Source organism: Homalodisca vitripennis, chromosome 1 (assembly GCF_021130785.1).
Source record: "Homalodisca vitripennis isolate AUS2020 chromosome 1, UT_GWSS_2.1, whole genome shotgun sequence".
In the NCBI taxonomy this organism is placed as follows: domain Eukaryota; kingdom Metazoa; phylum Arthropoda; class Insecta; order Hemiptera; family Cicadellidae; genus Homalodisca; species Homalodisca vitripennis.
This window is the reverse complement of record NC_060207.1, coordinates 82771866-82795404: the sequence shown is the minus strand read 5'-3', so window position 1 is coordinate 82795404 and position 23539 is coordinate 82771866. Positions and strand designations below refer to the sequence as shown.

At 35.6% G+C, this 23539-nt stretch overlaps 1 protein-coding gene across 3 annotated transcripts in view; it reads left to right on the top strand.

Annotated features, from left to right (window-relative positions):
- Positions 1-23539, top strand: part of LOC124365766 (iroquois-class homeodomain protein IRX-4) — a 94222-nt gene that overhangs the window by 27151 nt on the left and 43532 nt on the right. For 2 of the 3 annotated variants that reach the window (XM_046821773.1, XM_046821778.1), the window contains exon 2: positions 22917-23198. In XM_046821773.1, the coding sequence (XP_046677729.1) occupies positions 22917-23198 (282 nt within the window). Of the gene's footprint in view, positions 1-3513; positions 3656-22916; positions 23199-23539 lie in introns of those variants that run through there. The other variant, XM_046821787.1, reaches the window with a different exon arrangement.

The window sequence follows — 23539 nt, the reverse complement described above, 5'->3', positions numbered from 1 at the left end:
TAAACATACGGGGTCTAGTATAGGTTAGAGTGTTATTTGGTCAAAATCTCACTAACACACGTAACTATTTACAATTCTAAAAACTTACTTCTCCACCTCAATCATTAGCCTTAGTTTTGTAAACAGTTTTCGGCCCAGTAATCTCTCCAACTCTTGACTGGAATAAACAGCGTAACAGATAACAATAAAATATCCAACTTAATTAATTACTGACTAATACAATTCAGACTGACATGTAATTCAACCAGGGGACGGAAATATTATAAGAAAATAAAATTCATTACATAATAAAAAAAATAATTATATTTATAATATTTTAATGATAAATAAAAAAATTTAGTAATAAAAGATTTTAGCATTTAAATGGGATCATTCTACAGTATTTTATATCCAGTACTTATATCGTTTTCGACTACAATATGCATAAATCTTTGATTTGTTTGACTCACACATTCCTGAATAATGTCAATTATTACCTACTATAACTGTCTTAACTTCTTTGTAAAAAGCAAAAGCCGTACAATAAAATAGTACTTTCTTCTCATTTTGTATTAAGAATTTCATATTCATAGTAAACAGTATTATAAGACTAACCCAGAGTAAGGAGTATTATTATCACAGGATATACACGGTTGTGTGTATTCATAGTAAACAGTATTATAAGACTAACCCAGAGTAAGGAGTATTATTATCACAGGATATACACGGTATATTCATAGTAAACAGTATTATAAGACTAACCCAGAGTAAGGAGTATTATTATCACATGATATACACGGTTGTGTGTATTCATTGTAAACAGTATTATAAGACTAACCCAGAGTAAGGAGTATTATTATCACAGGATATACACGGTTGTGTGTATTCATAGTAAACAGTATTATAAGACTAACCCAGAGTAAGGAGTATTATTATCACAGGATATACACGGTTGTATATATTCATAGTAAACAGTATTATAAGACTAACCCAGAGTAAGGAGTATTATTATCACATGATATACACGGTTGTGTGTATTCATTGTAAACAGTATTATAAGACTAACCCAGAGTAAGGAGTATTATTATCACAGGATATACACGGTTGTGTGTATTCATTGTAAACAGTATTATAAGACTAACCCAGAGTAAGGAGTATTATTATCACATGATATACACGGTTGTGTGTATTCATTGTAAACAGTATTATAAGACTAACCCAGAGTAAGGAGTATTATTATCACATGATATACACGGTTGTGTGTATTCATTGTAAACAGTATTATAAGACTAACCCAGAGTAAGGAGTATTATTATCACATGATATACACGGTTGTGTGTATTCATTGTAAACAGTATTATAAGACTAACCCAGAGTAAGGAGTATTATTATCACATGATATACACGGTTGTGTGTATTCATAGTAAACAGTATTATAAGACTAACCCAGAGTAAGGAGTATTATTATCACATGATATACACGGTTGTGTGTATTCATAGTAAACAGTATTATAAGACTAACCCAGAGTAAGGAGTATTATTATCACATGATATACACGGTTGTGTGTATTCATTGTAAACAGTATTATAAGACTAACCCAGAGTAAGGAGTATTATTATCACAGGATATACACGGTTGTGTGTATTCATAGTAAACAGTATTATAAGACTAACCCAGAGTAAGGAGTATTATTATCACAGGATATACACGGTTGTGTGTATTCATTGAATTTAGAAACTGTCGTGTTTTTAAGTAAAATGTAAGCTGGTTATCCATGTTCTTACATTTAATCACTTACCTAAAGCTCTAGTGTTTTATCAAGCTCAGTGAAGACAGTGTTAATGTATATATCTCCCATAAATGAAGTTCTTCATATTTTTACGTCCACTGTTGAACCTTTCCTTTACCTCATCAGTTACCAAACGAAATCTTGAGATTAATGTAATCTTTGACTTATATGAGGATTTAAAAAACATTGAAGCGATTAGTGCGATAGTTGGAAACCCCAACAGTGTGAAAGCTCTTGATTGATTCAACGTATCTGAACCACGTCTGTGACAAGATTATTATAATGTAACCACTTCTGTTTAACAAGTGAGTCATATAAATCAATATACCACTTAAAGAGGAGTTGGTTATTACATGTTAAAACAACTATTCTGTGTTGGCAATTCATAGTGCCAGAATGCCAGAGAAATTGAATAAATTGTGTTCGAAATCAATAACAAACCGCGCAAGTTTATAATTATATTTTAATTGCTAAATAACCAAAATAAATACATACCTTATTTTCAGAGAAAATATAATATGAATGATGTTCCTAGTCAGCAATTAAACTGTTCATAAATTAGCTGATTTGTCCTTATGTCATTTTGAAAATATACTATTATTACAATATAACCTTCTTTAAATTATAATTATTGCAATGTAAGTCATTTTGCAAAACTTGTATCCAGAAAAATTCTTATCATTAGGTAGTTTTGCTTTAAATGTACGAAAAGAAAAGAAAATACTAAATTATAATGTTATCTTTGGTCGTTTAATGGAATTTGTATTTAGTTACTTCCAAAATATCTTTTACATTGCCTTCTTATTCTTTTTGTAGAATTAAAGAGTATATGTATTTAATATTTATTGGATGATTTTGTACGTACCTTAAATATGGTTTCAATTTTAAAGATTAACTCTCCAGGAAACACTCACAATAGTACGCTTACATTAGCTATTACAAAGTTACCTGCTCTTTCTGAAAACATGCTTTTTGATGAAATTTCTTGCTACTAAAATTAAAAAGTTGTAGCTGAATTCTTATTGTTTGATTTTATGCAGATAAATCGCAGTTCACTACAGCACTATTTATTGTAAATCATCAGAACTTTAAATAAATATTTATATTTTGCTGTGTTAAAATAATTCACTATCAATATAATCGAAACAACTCATGGCTTTAAAATAATTTTATAACTGTATACCATTGTTGGGAATACTTTTTTAAATTTGTATGTAACCAACATAACGCAGTCATACCATTTATATCTTCTGTTGAACATAATTTAGTTTTTAGAGTACTATCAATAGGTTAATCCTAACTAATACTCCCACAGTCTGTTTATATCACAAGAACTGCACAGTCAGGCTGCTGCAATAATGTCGCAAAGTGATAATGCTATCAATGATTCATAGACGAAGCAAAATGTGCCAGTAACAAACGTGTCCCCACTGCAGCTTAATATCGGGTATGACTAATTGTTAAATGAGTTTTTTCGTGGAATTTGAATACTAGAAAGTTATCGATGATTAAGAGTGTTCCACGAATCTAGTGAGGATCACGTCACCACCAGTGATGTTGGACAACAGCGATTGTCGGTCAGCCATCTCAGGAATGTTTATGCGAGTGAAAACAGCGGTTCTGCTGACGACGCTCGAGTAGATGCCGTAGAACGTCACTATTAGACACAATTCGCGATAGTAAACGATCTCACGTTATGGGGCCAGCTTCCGGCCGTATCTGCTCTACTCGTGTACCAATCTGTCGAACAATGTCACTTTCCCAGAAGTCGGCTATCTTAATGTGCATTCATTCACCATTATCTCATGAACTCGAACTGTTCTCAACACTAAATACAGCCCAGTCATCCTGGCAATGTGCGCGGTCGCTTCCTCCTATCCGAAAAGGTAAGTCCACTCCGTAGCCGTGGTCAGTCGAACATCAGTGTCCGTTATAGGCGCAGAATCGGTATGTCTTCCTGGACAATTTCAACTTCGCTCGAAGTTCGCGGCCTCTCAGTTTTGTAGGCCAAATGGTTCCTTTTGGGAAAAAATTCAACGTGTTCAGTTGCTCCATAAAAATGTATAAAATTTAATGATGCTCGATTAAAACCATCGTAACACTTGAATACGTGTTTTCCAGGTTGGACATCCGTTTGACGGATTTTTAAGTAACTAATAGTTATACCACTTGGCATTATGTTTCGTTTATTACAAAGAAGCAAACCCTCTCTTCCTCACTGCCATTACCAATTTTGCATCGTTTCGTTTTTATCCTATTAAAGAGATACAGTGGCCTACTGTAATACATTTTTTGCCATTTAAAAATAAAAGGAACTTTTTGTAAATAAATCATCGAAAATATACGAATAGTATCAGTATTATTGGAATCAGAAATCCAAATAACTTACTTAAAATGATCCTGCCTCAAATACTAATTAATAGTTTGAGCCCCTTGTTCAATTCAGTGTTGTTCAGTTTTTTATAATGATTCACACATTTTAATTTATTGTAATATCCATGTATAGAGGTTAAAGTATTTTAATGTTTTTAAGCTACCATAATAGAAAAAGCGCCATAGATCCTGCAGTAAAATATTGATTGTAATTAATAAAATAGCACATTAATTCGACTACTTGCACCATTCAATGACCACGAAATAATTACCCTGAACTTTAAGAACAGTTATAAACATTAATCCCAAATTTATCTAAATCTGGAAAATAAATCGGTTGTGATCCACATATTAACGACCTATAGATAGAATTGTATTTGGGAGCTTCTATGACTGATCCATGTTGCCCACTTGAGCAATTAGTTATAATCGTGTGTCGCGTCGCTCAGAGACGTGTCCGGCCCACGAGCAGGCGCGGCGTCCCTCTCGAGGTAAGGCGGGATAACTCAAATCCAAGAACACAGCTTGTTGTCCGTGTATCACCATAGAGGATTTATAGAGTGGTACCTTAGGAAAAGGAAATGATAATCTCGTATATCCTTCTCTGTGTAAGAATACAACGGCATCCTTGCCTTGATTTGAAATGTAAAACCGTCCAGATGTTCCTTGGCAACATACAAGACAGAATTAAGATCCTGTGTTTATTGCTTGACGGTTTACTAGGTTCCCGTATCAGATGCATTTGCATGTTAAAATTTATAAGTTGATGGAGTACATCTGTGTTAGTTAATTGCTCTCGTCAATGCGATGAGGTGTTAGGATATGCTATTTCACGGATGACAAGCTTCGAGCCCAAACTCACGTTTTGCCTTTTATATGTAGGCTACATATTTGGAGAAATTCAAGAGCATTGTTTTAAATTTTCATTATTCATTAATTTAAGCTCATTATTGATAAAAATAAGATACATTCATAGGAAAGGAAGATTTTTTTAATAATTTATCAACAGCAATCGCAAAACAAAGAGTTAATAAGACTAGAACGGTTTATTTAGGGATCATGGATAAGCTAACCATAATAAAAATTCTGGAACTAAAAACGGCGGCGGTGGGTGGACCTTTTAAATTGTAAGACACTTGGGTTAACAGGGGAAAATTTTTGAAATTAAGTCATTTACTACTTATTCCAAGGTGTGGTGCGAATAAGGATTGTCCTTCCAGGGGAAAACGACCGGGATTGGACAGGCTGTAAATGGCCTGTTGACGACTGGTTTGGACTTTATAGGGTTTCGACAAGTGAATTAAGGCGAGGGTCGCATTCTAATGCTTTCAGCGCAAATTGTAAAAGTTAGTTGGATGTACATACGTATCAAATGTGATACAAACATGTCGGATAATATTGTCTGTGGATGCACACTCAGAATAGTTGCTTCTTCTCATTTTACATGCTTCTTTAGTCTCTGGAACGGACTAGTCCTGTTCCACACAATATTAGAACTCTGAAAAGAATATTCGTACCCCAAGATCCTTTAAAACCCGTGACAAGTCATATCACCGCGACTGTCGAATACGGTAGGGCGACGACGCGACGCGGCGTCTGTATCGAGCGCAACGCATACTAATCTTCACCTGTTGATGATTCATTTCCGATCGAGCCGTGACCTCTCTTCCTTCCGGTCGGACAAGAGGTACAAGCGACATTAGCACTTCCTCGATCACTCAGCGTTTCCTTTGTCCTGAATGTGACCGGTACGTGTCGCTTGGCCCATCGCCACGACATAGTGACAGATTAGGCGTGATTACAGACACTTCACTTAGTACTTCCTGTCCTGCTCGGCGGTATTCATCACACAAGATGATCAGAGATTCAGCCGGCATATTTATCCGCTTTATGGCCCATTTTACCACGTGGCACATCCTTTGATCGGGTCCTCGTGTTTCGCTTAACATGTGATTTCATCACACAATCTTACTCACTTATCGGTATGAGATGTAGAAGGTAGGATTCTCGAATAGGTCGATGGAAGCAAGCAAATTACTGATACATTGTAATTCCCTCTTCCAACTGTTACTACATCTCATTGAAACGGGACTTTGGCATAATATTTGAAATTATTGCTGTAATTAAAACCGTTCCTCCACCTTGATTTTTATAAAAAACATTCTAAGGTAAGTGATACAAGAGAGTCTAATGGAATAGCCGTTATTGTCGTAAAATTACAGTCAGTGCTGAGATGTCCATAATGAGGCAACAAATGTGTCTACTTTTTGGACAGACGACTCAGTGATTAATCACGACTTGTACTAGCATCCCATTCAGGTATTTCTAGACCACTTTTAAGATCGATGGATCAATAGGTTTTAGGTTGTTACGTAAAAAGAAAAGCCTCTTATGACCACTTTCATAAAGACGTACAAATTAAAAAAAAAAATGTTTTGACCACTCACGAAGAATTGCAGGCTTTAAAAGTAAAACAGGCCTAAGTAAAAACGACTGAAGTTAAAAAAGTAATTTGTTATTATAATTTACATGAAATAAATGCAAGAAATGATTTTATTGTTTATATAAAAATATTAAATAGAACAGAACTCAAGAAAAAAGTGTTTTTAAAACGTATAGTTTAAGGCAATTCTACGTTATTAAAAAAATATTACCATGTTAAATTAAATTTCGTCCAGTCATAATTCGTATACTGTACTGTCCTTATATTTAACTATTAGTCTTGGTTTCTTATTATTCGATTTCCTAAAATACTGCTCGCATTCTTCGTGGAACGATAATATCTCCTGCCCTAATGTACGGTATCTTAAACGGTTATGACTTAAGAGTTTTTAATAAGTTTAGTTTTTTTTTATAAAATGATATAAACAAACCGATCAACTTTAATTAACCGTTGGCCCCAGTCTATTGTCAGGTTTTACAAAGTCTGGCGAATTCGGTGTAATATTCGTCTTATACGGCTTGATTAATTTAAAAATAATCTACCAATAATACCGCAAGAACAAGTGTTTACTTGACATTACCCCATCTCCGTTTTTGTAATTTCTGAAATAGGAAACCCTTCACAGAACCCCCCACCCATCGCTTTTATAATCCACTTGCTTGTTTAGCGAAACTTTTACTACGGTCGTTTTTCCAAACAGCACTTCGGACCGCCGTTAACACCCTGTTATGGCGGTTTACACGCCGCTACATCTGGAGAAAGATTCACCACTTAGTCCGCTTTAAGGCTCCATAACAGTTGTGGAAATATAGGTACATTCGGAGTCGGGGGGTCGGGGAGGGGGCGGGAGATCGTTCGACAAAGATAGTAAAAGATTTAGGGGCCGAGTTAAAAGCAGTTATGTGTTCAACAGGCTGTTAACCGTTTACAGCAACATTATACTAGGAGGTTCACACGGTCAGTAGGGAATAGGAGTTACAGACACACCTGCTGACGTGCGTGCTTCCCATCTCCCGGTCCTGGGATCCCGACAATGTCCCGGAGTAGTTATGGGAACACTCTAATTAACAGGTTCCTGTCGTATTTCAAGGCGAGGAGTAATACAACTCACGAATAAAGATGTTAAATAAGATGTTAATACTGATAAGCGTATATAATTCACTAATGAACGTGTGATCAACGTGTTTATAGGTTGTTAAAGATGTTCTCTCTCATTCTCTAACATTAACATTGTATGAGTTTCTTTGTATTAACAACAGTTATACAGTAACTACTTCAACCACTGTAATTGCAACTCAAGTGTCTAATTAACAACGGTCATTCTTTGTCATGTCACTTTTCCCTCCATATTAAGTAATCGCTACGTACCTAAACTGTACTCATAAAGTATTAAATAAATATAATTAATGTGATCGAATAAATATATACATAACTAATTCTCACAATATACAGTATCGATTATTTTTAATGTTGCAGATTATTAAAACAAGGATTGTATGTGATACTCTATTCGTTTGAATGTACAAGACAGAATTGTATGCACAAATATTTCCTTTCATTGAAGTCTGTACGATGGAATACGGATTCGATGATATCAATTGTACAATTAAAATATAATAGCCGGATTTCAGCTGATTTTACGGAATCTATGAGAAATTACAAGACTTAAACAGATATACTACATTAGATCTATCTTTTGTCAATAACTGAGTCCTCTACAGAACTCAGAACTCACCTTCTGTTGCCCTTAGGGTTCGGAGTTCCATCCTTCATCACTATGTGTTTCACATTCAGAGTTTCTTGGTTTAAGTAAAGAAAAGTACCTTTAATTTTGTTGTAAGAGAAGATACTGTATATTTGTAGAAATTTATTTAACAAAGCAAATCGTTAATTTCATTATAATTAAATGTAATTTATCTAATCCGAATAGATAAAAAAAGAACTCAAAATCTGTCGTGTATCTGAGTTTTAGAATTACGTAGTAGGCCTACTAAATCTACGGCCATCCTCGTAGTGAATATATTTACCTATTATATTATAATTCGTTGTAGTATATTTGAATAATCTTACTAAGATTTCTTCGTTGACTTTTGAAATTTCGAATCATTTAACACTAATACATGTCTTATTTTTGTCCTCTATATATTCTCTTCTTTTATTAACGGTCCAAAAAACACAGCCTTACTTTGATATACAAATCTCTTTCTCTTTATTAAAAATGTCGGCACTTAGCCTGCTTATTGAATAAATTCTTGTAGAATGTAAAGGGATAACTGAACGAACAATATTGGATAGGAATTGTGAAGTACAGTCGGGATAGAATCATACACACGTCCGTGTATCGCGAGCGTTCGCTACGGGAAAACCATTACAGGGCCTCAGACGTTAAACTCAGTACAATATGGTGGAATGAGCCATTGGCTATCTTATCAGCCGACAGCCATAAGCGGATTGGCTTGTCAATATTCCAGATCGCAGCTGATAGCGCAGGTTACGTCACACTCTATGCTCATCCATGGCCGAGTGGATGCGTCAAACATGTGTTTTAATTCCGACGAAAATTAGTTTACCTTTCATTACGCAACCAGTGTTCGATAACGCGCCGGCTTTCAACTTTGATTAACTATTTTTAATCAACACTCGAACCGAGTGGCGGCGGCCATTTTGACAAGAGTCAGGCGATAAAAGAGATGCGACACATTGTTCCGATATGGCTAGATAGGAACAATTAAACAAGCAATTACTCGGGTTAATTCGCTGAACGAAACTTCAAAGTTATCAGGCGTCTAGCTCTTGTAAGCGAAATCAAGGTGTCGACAGTAATATACCACCACTTCAGTCGCTTAATTAAACCTGTACTGATAGTTTTATTTGTTATCAATATACTACCTGCGTTTCTCAGGTCCTAAAACAAATAACTAGTTGCAATACGAAGTGAACCTACCCAAAAACTTTCAATTTTGAGATTGTCCACTTCCTTTTGAGGAAAAAAGATTAATATAATGGTAAAATGGACCAACCTCTTGCCGATGTAATATTTTGTTGGTCCAAAACAGATTTCTCAGTTATTTTCTAAAGTACACGGAACCATCCCACATTCAATATTAAGGAACACAAGTTTGAAATGTTATAAAATCGAAAATGGACCAGTCTGTAATATGTTTTAATGTTTGTCAGCTTTTTTCTGTTTAGACATCAAACACAAGGCAGGCCAACTTTACTACTAAAATGGATCAACCCACATTTTCTGTGCAGTTTTTGGCAGAACGAGTTTCCATTAACAACAAATACAAATAACAACCTACACAAATTATAGAACATACAAATAACAACCTACACAAATTATAGAACATTAAAAGTATAAAAGTACACATTCTATTCGTAAACAAAAAGAATGATTTTTTAACTGTACCATTAAATATTAAAACCTTGGATTTTGAGGTCAGTCCAATTTGCATTTCGACTATTCGAATCATTACGGTTTTTATCAATTTTCTCCAAAGATGAGTGCTTTCAGGAAAGTAGCAAATGAGTATTCCACATATAGATAAGGAGTAAAAATAAAGCTGTTCCATTTCGCAGAATTGGTCCAGTAATGCTTTTTCACACTTTTCCGAAAAGTTTACAAACTTATAATTTCTCGCATGAATACCAGCGGCATGAAGTCTTGCATCTTCAAAATGTATTTTTTAAATAATCAACTAGATTAACCCCTTTTTTGTTGGGACACTTTGATAATTGGCATTGTGCCGTAGCATGACCAAAATACAATATGTTACAAAAACAGGCGCGCATAAAAAAATTACATTGATACAATTATTTTCCAAGTTTGTTCATACTTAGGGAGTGACACAGACCAGTTTATAACATTCAGAAATAATTTAAACCAGCAATAAAACAAAAAAACTAAATGTGATTTATTTAGCTCATTTTTGAGGTCATGCAGCGCGAGCAAATGTTTTTTTAACAACACGTGCATTTGACACAAAATGGTATAAAATAACTATAATGGTTTATAGTTCCATTGAAGTTGAAAATTAATTGAAAATAATTGTTGAAATTTATGAAAATCTTATGCTTCAATATTTAAATACCTGAACTGAAGTGGTCGTCCTGGTGTATAGTGAATTGCCTTCAGTGCGCATGCGTAAACGAAAGCTTGTATATCTTGTAACCGCCTTCATAGGTAATATTGTGTTTGTAATATTAGGTATCGCCGTATGTAATAAAACCGTGCTCTACATGTGTAACATAACATCCATGTTCTCGTTTCATCGTCCCCAATACGTTATGTCAAAAAGTTGTCACAATAGAAAAGGAATAAAACAAAGAAATCAGTCCAGTGATGGATATAATTTTCTTAGGTACCTAGGTAACAAAAACTAAATTCGTAATTATAATGAAAGATATTGTATTGTATTGAATTTGAATCACTTTAAAAGTAAATATACTATTCTTTTAATCAACCAAACAACAAGAAACATCTACTGCTTATCAAAATAAACAATATAAGTCACTGAACATGAACTTTCCCAATAACATTAACCAAATTCGTGTTAGATAGCATGTGCTGTGATAAAAGTTAGAAATTATAATCTGAATGTATCGTGTAGTTTGCGGCCCCATCGAGCTTACCTATTTCTCAATAGAACTTTTCGGTACGGGTGGTCCTATTGATATATTCGTCTCAGTCTAAAAATATTTACTTCATATATTTACAGCTAAATATAAAAATGTCGGGAAATGAAGGGTAAAGCGATAGATCCTCGAAGAAGAGAAGATGAGGCAACTCATAACGGTCGTGTTGAGAGAGGAGGGCCAGAGGGTCGAACTTTGTAATCAGTCGTGTTGTCCAAAGTTGGCTGTGTCGAGAGTGTTGAAAGAAATATGAAACAGTCGGTTGGCCGCATCACTGTTAACACCGAGGGCGACGATTACACCATGTACTACATTGTGCCCAACATCACCCCCCCCCCCCGCCCACCAACCAACACAAAACACAAACTCAAGCGCCACAGGTCCTATAGACTCGACTTCTGCTTCATCTTTGTTCAGGTGATGGCATTCGTTTACATCACTTGTTGAGCGACCAGAGTGAGTTTTGCCAATTAGAGAAGTTCTTTCTAGTAAGCCGCTGGAACACTCAGACTGCTTCTTGTAGAAACGATTGATCTGTAAATATCACAAAGACACAAATTTTATTATAATTCACAAAATGTGTGTCAATGTTGTCTTTTTTGTATTTGTCTTGTGTGTTCTGTGTCTGGTACATCTTGCGTAAATATGTACTTTTTAAAGCAAGGAAAAGGAATGAAATGCTCAGTATAGCTCCAATTTCGTAAATACGTAAGTTAATCATCGACACTTTTATCGTATCTTTAGGTGATTATAATTTAAATTACTTTTGTTAGTGCATTCATTTAAGTCAAAGAGATAAAAATACGACAATATTGGAATTTATACAAAATAGTCACAAATGATAAGAAATAAAATAAACACGTTTATAATCGTCATACAATAGTATAATACACCTACTTGAAGCCAATATTATGTGGGATATTTGAGGTTTGAGGTAAAAATGCAATATTTTTACGCTCTACATACAGCTACAAACCTCTGGTGCGGTCGTAGCGGTGGGAAAGAGGAGAATCCTACATCGCCCAACGTAAAAAGAATTTTAAGTTGGCTTGTCAATCACTTTATACGATCTAACCAACCTTATTTTAAGTGATTCGGAACCTGAGTGAAATTGTTGATACTTTGATTCCCTTGGGAATAAATGATCCTCTCTAAGGAACAATTAGCTTTAAAAAATAAGGTGATATAACGTATTTATGCCCACATTAATTTTCTTCATAAGTTATTTATTTACCCATGACAAAGTCAAGCTCTTACATACTTTTTCTGTGAAAATCACGCATTCAGGTACAGCCATAATGAACCATTTAGAGAGACTTGGCTACAAGTAGCATTGTGCCAGAGTGAAATCCAGCCCTCACCAAGCACTTTTTGGCTATTACTGTTCTTGAACTGCAACGACTCCATAATACATTATTTAATCAAAGCTATTAGGAGGCTCACAATTTAGCTGAACACAAATCAATTATTGTTTACCTCGTAACGCAGAAATGAATCTTCATTTGTATTTTTAACTTCTAAATGAAATGCAAATCATTTGGTTCTTCAGGTTGTAAAACATGCAGTACTAACTATCATGAATAAAGTTCATATAATTTATTTGGTCAAATACATTCAAATGTGAAACATGATAATTTTATACATTATATAACTCTTTAAGTACTTCAATTACAGTATAATAACAAACCGATCTGATATAACCGAAACAGATTACTACTCTGTAGCCGTAGGGCCCGCCCTTTCTCTGTAGGGATATCCAAAGTGTCCCTTTAATTTAATGATACCCTTTCTCAAGTTTGCGTCAACAAATGCCCTTGTCTAATTACACATTACCTGAAGCCCAACAACCCCTGTTAGCTAGTTAAGGATCTACAAGTGTAGCAGAAGGACGCGGGCTGTAATAACGCATATTATGTTAGATTAGTCCTGTCAGCCCGCTTCTGAAACAAATAATTGTACAATTATTCAGCGAGGACTGTCGCTTAATTAAGTGATAACAATCATTACACTGCCTCGCAGGTGGTGCCGTACCCACACTGGTACACAGTGGCGTACGGGCTGCCTACAGTTATATATAACAGGTAATAGAAACAAGTAACGTTTTTAATTTTTACAAAATGTTATAAAATTTTAAACCTCTGGTCCTAATACTATTTTGGCACAACCTTAGATACACAAAAGTAAAAAGACAGTTTTCAATGAGGATTAAACAGTTTCGTAACTTCATAGATAGTTATAAACTTGTTACAATTATTACAAGTGCCTACTTTTTTAATTTATGATATGGAAGGTTTTATTTCTGTTGATATCTTAAATTTTTATAAACCCAAAATAAATTAAGTCCATATGTGTGAATAGATTTTGCTTTGATTTCCATCCGTTCCAACAGCTTTAACTTTCATTATAAACCATCGTAAAATCTTTTAACTTCTCTTTTCATCCTTTACAACAGGTGTAATTCTTACGTAGACCGTTCTATTTTTTTTAACTTTCGCCGACAGCTCTAAAATAAATTATAGTTAAAAAGCAGAAATGACTTTTAAGTAATTTAGAAATGGAAAGCCCTTCATTTTTGAAAAAAAAAAAAATATATAAAAACATTTTGAACCAAACCTGGAGCCGTTAAATGAAATACAACTTGTAAATAAAAACATAAATGCAAAAATATTTAAAATCAGGTTATTTTAATCACGCCAGACGGTATAAAATATAGAACTTCAGTAAAACGTACACGTTGACAGTGCCTGGTTATATTTTTAGATTGGACAGTTGAGACCTGCTTATTTATTGATTGATATGAAATACCTGTAATAGATAAGGCAATTTACAAGCATTACTCACGTAGCTGTGGTTAGTACGACAACCGTAACAACACAAGAAATATAAGCTATAACACAACTGACACCTAACAGGTTAGTCACATGCCAGAAGAAGTAAAATATTGACGTTGGTAATTATCTCGCTGCAATTTTAAAGGATTAACATTACCTGTGTCAATTCACACTAACATTATGTCACTATCTAGTGTCACACTATAACACAACTGACACCTAACAGGTTAGTCACATGCCAGAAGAAGTAAAATATTGACGTTGGTAATTATCTCGCTGCAATTTTAAAGGATTAACATTACCTGTGTCAATTCACACTAACATTATGTCACTATCTAGTGTCACACTATAACACAACTGACACCTAACAGGTTAGTCACATGCCAGAAGAAGTAAAATATTGACGTTGGTAATTATCTCGCTGCAATTTTAAAGGATTAACATTACCTGTGTCAATTCACACTAACATTATGTCACTATCTAGTGTCACACTATAACACAACTGACACCTAACAGGTTAGTCACATGCCAGAAGAAGTAAAATATTGACGTTGGTAATTATCTCGCTGCAATTTTAAAGGATTAACATTACCTGTGTCAATTCACACTAACATTATGTCACTATCTAGTGTCACACTATAACACAACTGACACCTAACAGGTTAGTCACATGCCAGAAGAAGTAAAATATTGACGTTGGTAATTATCTCACTGCAATTTTAAAGGATTAACATTACCTGTGTCAATTCACACTAACATTATGTCACTATCTAGTGTCACACTATAACACAACTGACACCTAACAGGTTAGTCACATGCCAGAAGAAGTAAAATATTGACGTTGGTAATTATCTCACTGCAATTTTAAAGGATTAACATTACCTGTGTCAATTCACACTAACATTATGTCACTATCTAGTGTCACACTATAACACAACTGACACCTAACAGGTTAGTCACATGCCAGAAGAAGTAAAATATTGACGTTGGTAATTATCTCGCTGCAATTTTAAAGGATTAACATTACCTGTGTCAATTCACACTAACATTATGTCACTATCTAGTGTCACACTATAACACAACTGACACCTAACAGGTTAGTCACATGCCAGAAGAAGTAAAATATTGACGTTGGTAATTATCTCGCTGCAATTTTAAAGGATTAACATTACCTGTGTCAATTTACACTAACATTTTGTCACTATCTAGTGTCACACTATAACGGGCCATTAATATTCTCAGAGTAATGAGTTGATTATAATCGAAGTATTTAAAATCTTTGGTAGAATTAAAACTATTAAAAGTCTAAAGTGCACTATGTTAGTAGCTAGGTCCTATGTTCAAACGCATTTGTGTACCTTCTAGCCTTACGAGTGAGACGCTAACTGCTCCATCTCCTTATAGACCACTCTGGTACATAATGTTTCTCATTCACACCCATGTACACCTCAGTAGCAACTGAACCTTCCACCCGAGAGGTAGGTATCAGTCAATTATAATCAGTCAGGCCGTGTTTCCTGATTCTACAACACCTTCGTTAATCCCGGCCCGTCTGCCGAGGCGGTGTCAAGTAAAATTTAATCACATCACGAACTTCTTTAGCATTTATAATTAAATCAAGAGCGTCAGGTCAAGTTTGCTAAACGATTGCCGAGCCGTGCAGATCAGATTAGTCTTTCCGCGCTAATATAATTTAATTACACCGCTCCTGTCTCTCCTGCCATCTTGGGGTGAATGTTCATCGTGTGAGGCCGCTCTTCATTCTTAACGACCAGGCACACATTGTACGTTTTTAAAATTAGTGGATATATTTTGTGAATTCTTACTTTCTCTCTCCCTTGCACATTGCGAAAAGTCTTATACTGTACACTAGTCTCGATTAATCGAGATTCGACTATCCGAATTTGCGGATTAACCGTATCGAAATTCAGGCGTATGGAAAAATGCAGCATTTTACGAGCTCGATATATTATCAATGTATTATGGATCTGCTTGCACATTCAATGCTTAACACAAGTTGATGATTTTATAAAGTGTTTTATATTAACAAAATGTTTGTTTGGTTGAATAATCTCGGGAACTTCCTATATGGTTTGTCCAGACTTTAATACATTCTTAAAGTGGTTTTTGAAATCAAATATTTTCTTGACCAAATGTGTATTAAAGGTCAGTGTATAAATATTGAACTTCTGGAGATGCCAAAACACAGAAGAACCAAAAGTTTTGCTTCAATCGTTGTTTGAACATGTATAACCCTAAGACTTAAAATGTTAAATATGCCTAGTTAATGTTAAATCAAGCGAAAACCTTATCTAAATACAGAAGTTAGTTTTGAAATACCTTGAAGTTATTATGAGTGATATGGCATACATCCAAAAAGATTGTACATATATTAGTTCAAAATTAATGTTACGCTTTAGTAATTTGGATAGTACTTAATAGTAATAGTAATGGATAGTAATATAATACAGATAATCATGAAAAACGATTGAAATTGATAAGCGAAAGATAGTTCAATAACTAAAACTTTTTAGGAGGAATAAACACCATTTTAATCCTTAAACCCAGCAAATAAATTTTTTGAATTTTTTTCAAATTACCTATAATTTGCAAAAAGCAATTTTAGTTAATAGTCTAACAATACAATTATGAAGTGGATAATTGCAGAAAGGTATGTCCAACTTCTAAGTTTACCCTAACAGACTTGGAGACTGTAAAAACTATATTAAAGATATCTGGTGCATAAATCTCTTAGCACTGTATTGGCGCTAGAACATATAATATTTAGCAGCGAAAAATGAAAATGTTAAAAATAGCACTTGTTTTTAAAATTTCCTAGTCTTCAACTGTGTTGTATTATTGTAATACTATACGTTCGAAAAATATATAACAGTGTTAGAAAGTTAAAAAAAAATATTAAGTTCAAACAATTGTACTACAGTTCAAATCAAAGCACCAAAAATGTAAATTTTAATGCTACATGATTTAATCGAAAGGTATGAACTAGCAATACAATTAAAGAAGAACCCTTTATTTTCAGATTAATGCATTATTAAATAATTCTATAAAGATCATATTGTTAGTAAATAAATTATTCTAATGGTATGAGTTGGAATTTTATAATTAGAAAGAACATCAGACAATTTTGGAAACTCCAATACATTGTTTAGTTCTACTTCAGTCCGCTTTTAATGGTTGGTTTAAGTAGACTACTGCATAAATATTTTAACAGGCTGTCTCCTCTAAATATGGCCTTTATTATTTATTGGCAATTTCAAATACCTTTTTAGTGACAGAGATAACTTTAGCATTGTTTTAAAGGAAAAAATGTTTGTCCATCATTTGTAAAGACATGTCTCTTATTTGATCGACGTTTACATTCAAAAAGAAAATGGTACACGCTGTTGCCTAATATTACATAAATTTTAAATTCATACATTTAATAATTATAATTTTTTTATTCGATGCGTACATGCCACGGTTAGCATGAATTTGGTTCGAATTTGGAATTATTGATAACCGCTGTAAGACTGTCAAAGTTTCCAACGGAACTAAAAGATCGCAGATTCAAATAACTAAATATAATGGTGCCTAAGACTGTAACTTGTGGAAGCCGCGGTACTCAGACATCGGTCTGACCGTAATTTACTGAACAGAACCTCTGTTCCTGTAGAATAACGTCAATAACCGGACAGTAGACAGCTGAAAGACCTCACTAACACTTGCCCCCGGACAATGGTAGAATGGTAGGACTGTCCAGTAGACATCGCTGGACGCCGTGCCGAGCCGCGCCTGCCGCTCACCAGCTTGCGTATCGACTCACATGCTTCCGCTCTATTCTAATGTGGCCTCACGCATTACAGCGCTGCTGAAACGCCGCGACAAAAAGTTGGCGACCAATTATTCTGGGCGGTTGTAACCGACCGCTAATTAATCCAGAGCCGGACCAGCAATTATGCGAGCGGCAGCGGGGACTGCGACTGTCAGCACGGCTTCTTTGTCTCTCCGTGCGTAAGTTTGTTTGCAGGAATTAGAGCTGCAAGTCATACACTTTCGTTGGTAACGATTTTCTGCGTTCTAACTGAGAGTTAAATTATAGACTCTAAGCAGTCTGCAATATTATTGTAGTCTGTTCATTCTGCAATACGTGTTTGCTTTACAATTGTTTGTGGATATTCGATAACATGATTTAGGACCAATATGTTCCAGAATATTTTGGAGGACCCTAGAAACTAATTTACTTTACTAAATCTTAAATATTCACGTTTTATATAAAAAAATAAAATGTGCCTAATGGTGTAACTTGTGGAAGGCCCAATTAAATTTTGGTTTATGGCATATCTGACGTATCTAGGAGTTAGCAAATGAATGGAATGATTGATTGTCAGAAAAGTTCATTCTATTGAAAGGTGATAGACACGACGCACAAAGGCGACCAGTGACCACATAAAGATGCAGGATTAGAAAGTGGGAGATCTCGATGCTCGTCATCGGCCAAAATGGGAGACTTGTTTGGTGTCGTGTATAAAGTGCGCTAAGCAGTAAATTGGCCATTGAAAAGTTGTCGGCAGTTTTGACCTAAGTGTGCCAAACCTTTTGGCGCAGGTAAAGACGACAAATGGAATAAACCAGGATTTGGCTCTTCGTCAGATCTCCTTGAGCTAGATACAACACTCTGTCAGAACACTGTAAGGGAAGGGGAAGCGACGTCAAAGAGAAACGAACCTTGCAATTCATTACAACTCTAGATTGGTGTATTTGTTTCTGTGCATGTTACCTGGCCTGCCGCCTCACCGAGTCTGCGCAGCGGCCGAGTGTGCTTCGTTCGCAGTAAACTCGCTGTTCTGGGTTGTAAATCCCGTCGGTTCATGCTAGTACAAAACAATCTTCTTTGCAATCGGCAAATTATATAAATTGCGAAGATAATAAATGATGAACGGTGCGATTCATGATATTCCAATTTGCATTCCCCGGCAACACTTAAATTAGCTACGAGCTCTTACATTGTTTTAATTTTACACATACGGTTTTATTTAGAAACACACTGTTGGACTGCGTAATTTCTGGAGGGGTTTTATTCAGTAGCTTGAGAATAGAATATAACAAAGGGTTTATTATCTTTTAAAATATCGTTAACGCAAAACAGAATTCTTATCATCATTCATCATCCTCTCCATCTTAAATCCGAATGAAAATTTACGAGTACTTCCTTCAAACTGAATAGTCGAGTGAAGTAAATTTTAATGAGAGGTTTAATAAATAATAGCTCTTATTTAACGGGACCATAACAAGCAAATCCTCATCGGCAAAATAAACTGATCATTAGTTTCGACGAACCATAAAGCGATCGAAATTAAGTTGAATTAATTAAGAAGTACTCGATAATTCCAGTTAAACACTTCTTTGATCCTTTGAGCAGGAATCTCATAATTACAAACTTGTTCATCCAACGTGAATCTCGAGTACCCGGACGCCCGCGCTGCACCGACAGCGACAAGAGCGAGGAAAGCAAGAAAGACGATAAGGAAGAAACATAGAGGTACGGAGGTGCGAGAGAGAGAATGACACCGAGGCCAGAAAGATGTTCCGTGCGATAAACCATAAGCAATAATTACCCGTGCTGCTAACAAGGCTCTACACTCAACCAACAAGTCATAAATAAAAGGGCCGTATTAACGTCACAGATTGTTATCGTCGATTGTCGATTGTTCTATCGCAACGAATTAAAAACTTCCGGTCGGCGCGAAGCGATGTGTCGCACGATACTCGCAGCAGTCCGTCCGCTTGCTGCCGCTTGTCCACGAGCTGCGACCCGAGGCTGCCGACTCTTGCTACTCGCTTCCTGACGATTGTAGACCCAGACTACTCACGGCTCTAACACCCATTTAACAAATACTCGCTTATTATATAAGACATACTGGATTAATGTTATTCAGACTCCTATTAGGAAATAAAAGAACTTTGCAGTTTAGCATGCATATATATATATATACATATATATATATATACTAACAATACATAATAGACAAAGTAATTATACGACAGTACTCATACCATTCATCACCAGACATTCTATGTTTGTAAATTTGATGTGTGTGTGTATATATATATATATATATACACACACACATCAAATTTACAAACATAGAATGTCTGGTGATGAATGGTACGAGTACTGTCGTATAATTACTTTGTCTATTATGTATTGTTAGTTCTTTTTTAATCCTGAAAATTTGGTATTGGAAGTGTTTAGTACTCTATTGCAAAATTACGATGATAAATAGAGAGGATTATAAATTAGTATAAATAAGTAAAATCTAGTACACATAATGTAAATATTACAAATACGGCGTATGCCGCACTTTTAATTCATACGTTTGTGGCGTAAGTTCGGTGTATCCTCGTGAAGCAAGCCTCCAATTTACTCATGAAATTGGAACGGGAAATGTAAAGATGAAAGAGTATAAAATAAAATTAGGTTTTATGTTGTTTTAAGGGACATATACAATTTCTGATTTTTTTAAAATTGTCCTTTCTTTCTCTTCCTTTTTCAACACTGTACAATGTTACACAACAATAAATTTTGAATACCGTTCTTTGTTGTAATTTATTTTAAAGAAATACTGTCGTTTTCAGAATATTATCGTCGGTACCTACAATACTACAATTTGAAGTATTGAGCGAATGAATCGCGACACAAGTTGACCGTGCGGACGTTTACACGGGGAAATAATTAACCCTTTTAACCCTGAGCACTTACAAATAAGCCGTAAAAACCCCATTAAGGTGAAATATGTCCGAACATTTTAATCCAATGTTGCGGTCGTTGCAGGCGTTCGATTAAATGTACCGACCTGGCGCGGGGCGGACAGGTAGCCGTGGCGCTTACTCACCGCACTTCAGTTTCAACAGTTGGGCCATAACCGCTCCTTTATGGGCCGACGTGTTCATAAATCGGCGGCTTAAAGTAAATAATGTAACGATGGAAGCGAGTAAATCAATAGTGGCCGAGTAATGCGCGATGGTCGCAAGCTATCAAAGTGTCATCCATCCGGTCGTTATTGCCCGCAGTGGCCGCAGACTTGCCGTTCCCTCTCGCGTTTATACTTGTTGATGACGCTGTTGATTCCATTACAGCGTTTGGAAAGATTATGATTGGTTACTCATGGGTTCAGACGCTGAGGGTAATCTTAAAATTGGTTAATCGTCGAGCCAATTATATATTCTTCGTTCTTTGACGTTGTGTATGCCATTAATCATAATCATAAGAACTGATAGTATGAACATTTTAATATTTTGTTATAAGAATAAAATCTTGAATACAAAATTAATAATATACGGAATTTTATATAGAATAAGAATACTCAGAATACAAACAATATGCTTAAATTAAAAAAAAATACGTCCTTTAGTTCTTCAGTTTCTTGGTAGAAGCAAACGATTGACGCAAGTTATTAAAATTCTAATACACATTATTAGTTTTTTTATAAGGCACATTATTAATACCAAGTGCGAGAGTCTTTGTTTCGTCTTAATAAATTTTCCCTTACGTATTCTTTCTGTGTATTCAAAGTAAAATGTGCGATGATATAGTTATGATATTTTATTGTGCTTATTGTCATACCAATAGCAAATCTTCATAAAAGGGCTAAAAATCACTAGCTCTAATTCCAGCTGCCAACCTGCTGGTCGAGAAGTGTTCCTCTTTAACATAACCACTACTATCCCTCTTGTAGTATCGAAACGGTGATGATAAAAACTAGTCCATAAACGCAATTTACTCTAATGGACGCTCGTCCCTGTTTTCGCCACATGTTTATTGAGCGTCCTCTTTCAGCAGCTGACACCACTTTCTCCTGCTGAAACCAGTTGATTGGCACTGTCAGAGTGGTCCTGGGCCTCCTCAGTCGCCCTCAGCCATGGGCTTACAGTGACTGGCGATAAGCCGATGGATGCTGACCCGAGATGAGAGACATTGTAACCACTGTGTCGACATCTCTGACACTCCATCATCGGGTTTCTAATTCCTTTCTTGACCGCACTCTGTCCGCCGTGTGATCCAGTTACCGGTTCTGTGGGCACCCCGCCCCTGTTGCTGTGTTCGGCTAAATGATAGCAGGAAGTTAAATACCTCGATCGAAGTACATGCGGAGAGATGAGTTCAAGGAAGATGTTACCTTTTAAGATTCCTTTTTGTGAAAGAATCAAGGAATGTTAAATTTGAACTTTTTGTAGTAGGCCTACAATAAAGAATTTAGCATATAAAAATAGTTTTTACTCCGATTATTAATTGCGAATATTATTCCTGCTTACTACATGGCATTGGTATTTTCAAATTACATCATGAGCAGACTAAATTCTGAATTGTCAAAGAGCTCCTCGTGGTAATTGAAAACAGAAGTAAAGTGCATCCAAAAATACACTGCTTTAGGTCAAACGTTAAGAAAAAGTTTAATAAACGATATATAACATTTTATAATAACTAACAGTGTTCACAGTTTTTAAAATGACTAGAGATTCCACGATTACTAACGCTGGTTGTATAGTCTAATATGGTGATTGCATCTTCTCTCGTGGTGGTAGCATCTTCTGTCGTGACGGTTGCATCTTCCGTCATAGTCGTTACACCTTCTATGATTGGGGGATTTGAACTGCACAAGGTGAATAAGAATTAGCATCAGGGCTGCAAAGTAATTTCCACTCATAAGATTCGGTTGAATTCAGTATCAATATTGCAGTTATGGCATCCTATAATAATCCATTCCTATTTATATACTTACCATTGTCTCGTTTGTGTTTGTGAAATTTTAAACATAATTCCAACAAAACGATGTCTCTAATAGATATTTTTTATTGTTCCAGTCAAGCGCACCTGCCTCCAGTCCACCGCGGTCTACGAGTCCTCCAGCTCCAGCCCCCACTGGGTCGCCGCCTCCAGGGCGCTGCTGTGACTCCGGACGTCCGCTCCTCAACCCCCTGACCGGTCAGACCGTCTGTTCCTGTCAGTACGACCTCTTCAGCTACCAAAGGCTAGCCGGAGCCCCCACGCTGCCTGCTCTATCTTACGGGCCGCCCTACCCAGAGGGCATGGCCGCCTACTTCCCGGCCCTGGGGGCCGAGCAATCGCCCTTCTACACGACTGCGGTAAGTTCTGGGATCGTCTATCACTCAATGTCAATCACCTGTTTACTTATTCTTTGTTTATTATTTGCTATTGTTAATAAACATTACTCTGCTTAACACAATCAGTCCTGCAATATGATATACTGAAGGTTACTTCAAATCGTAATGTTTTAGTTAGTTTGGGTGTCAAGAATCTCATGTATTAAATAATTCTGAATTGCATTACTGTTCGCCCCGTGCACTTAGTATACCAAATTCTGTCTCCAGCGTGTAAAACTTTTCCACAAAACAATACGTCACACTACTTTATACATGTATTTGAATATTATAATTCAACGTGTATCTTTTATGAAAATTTCAGA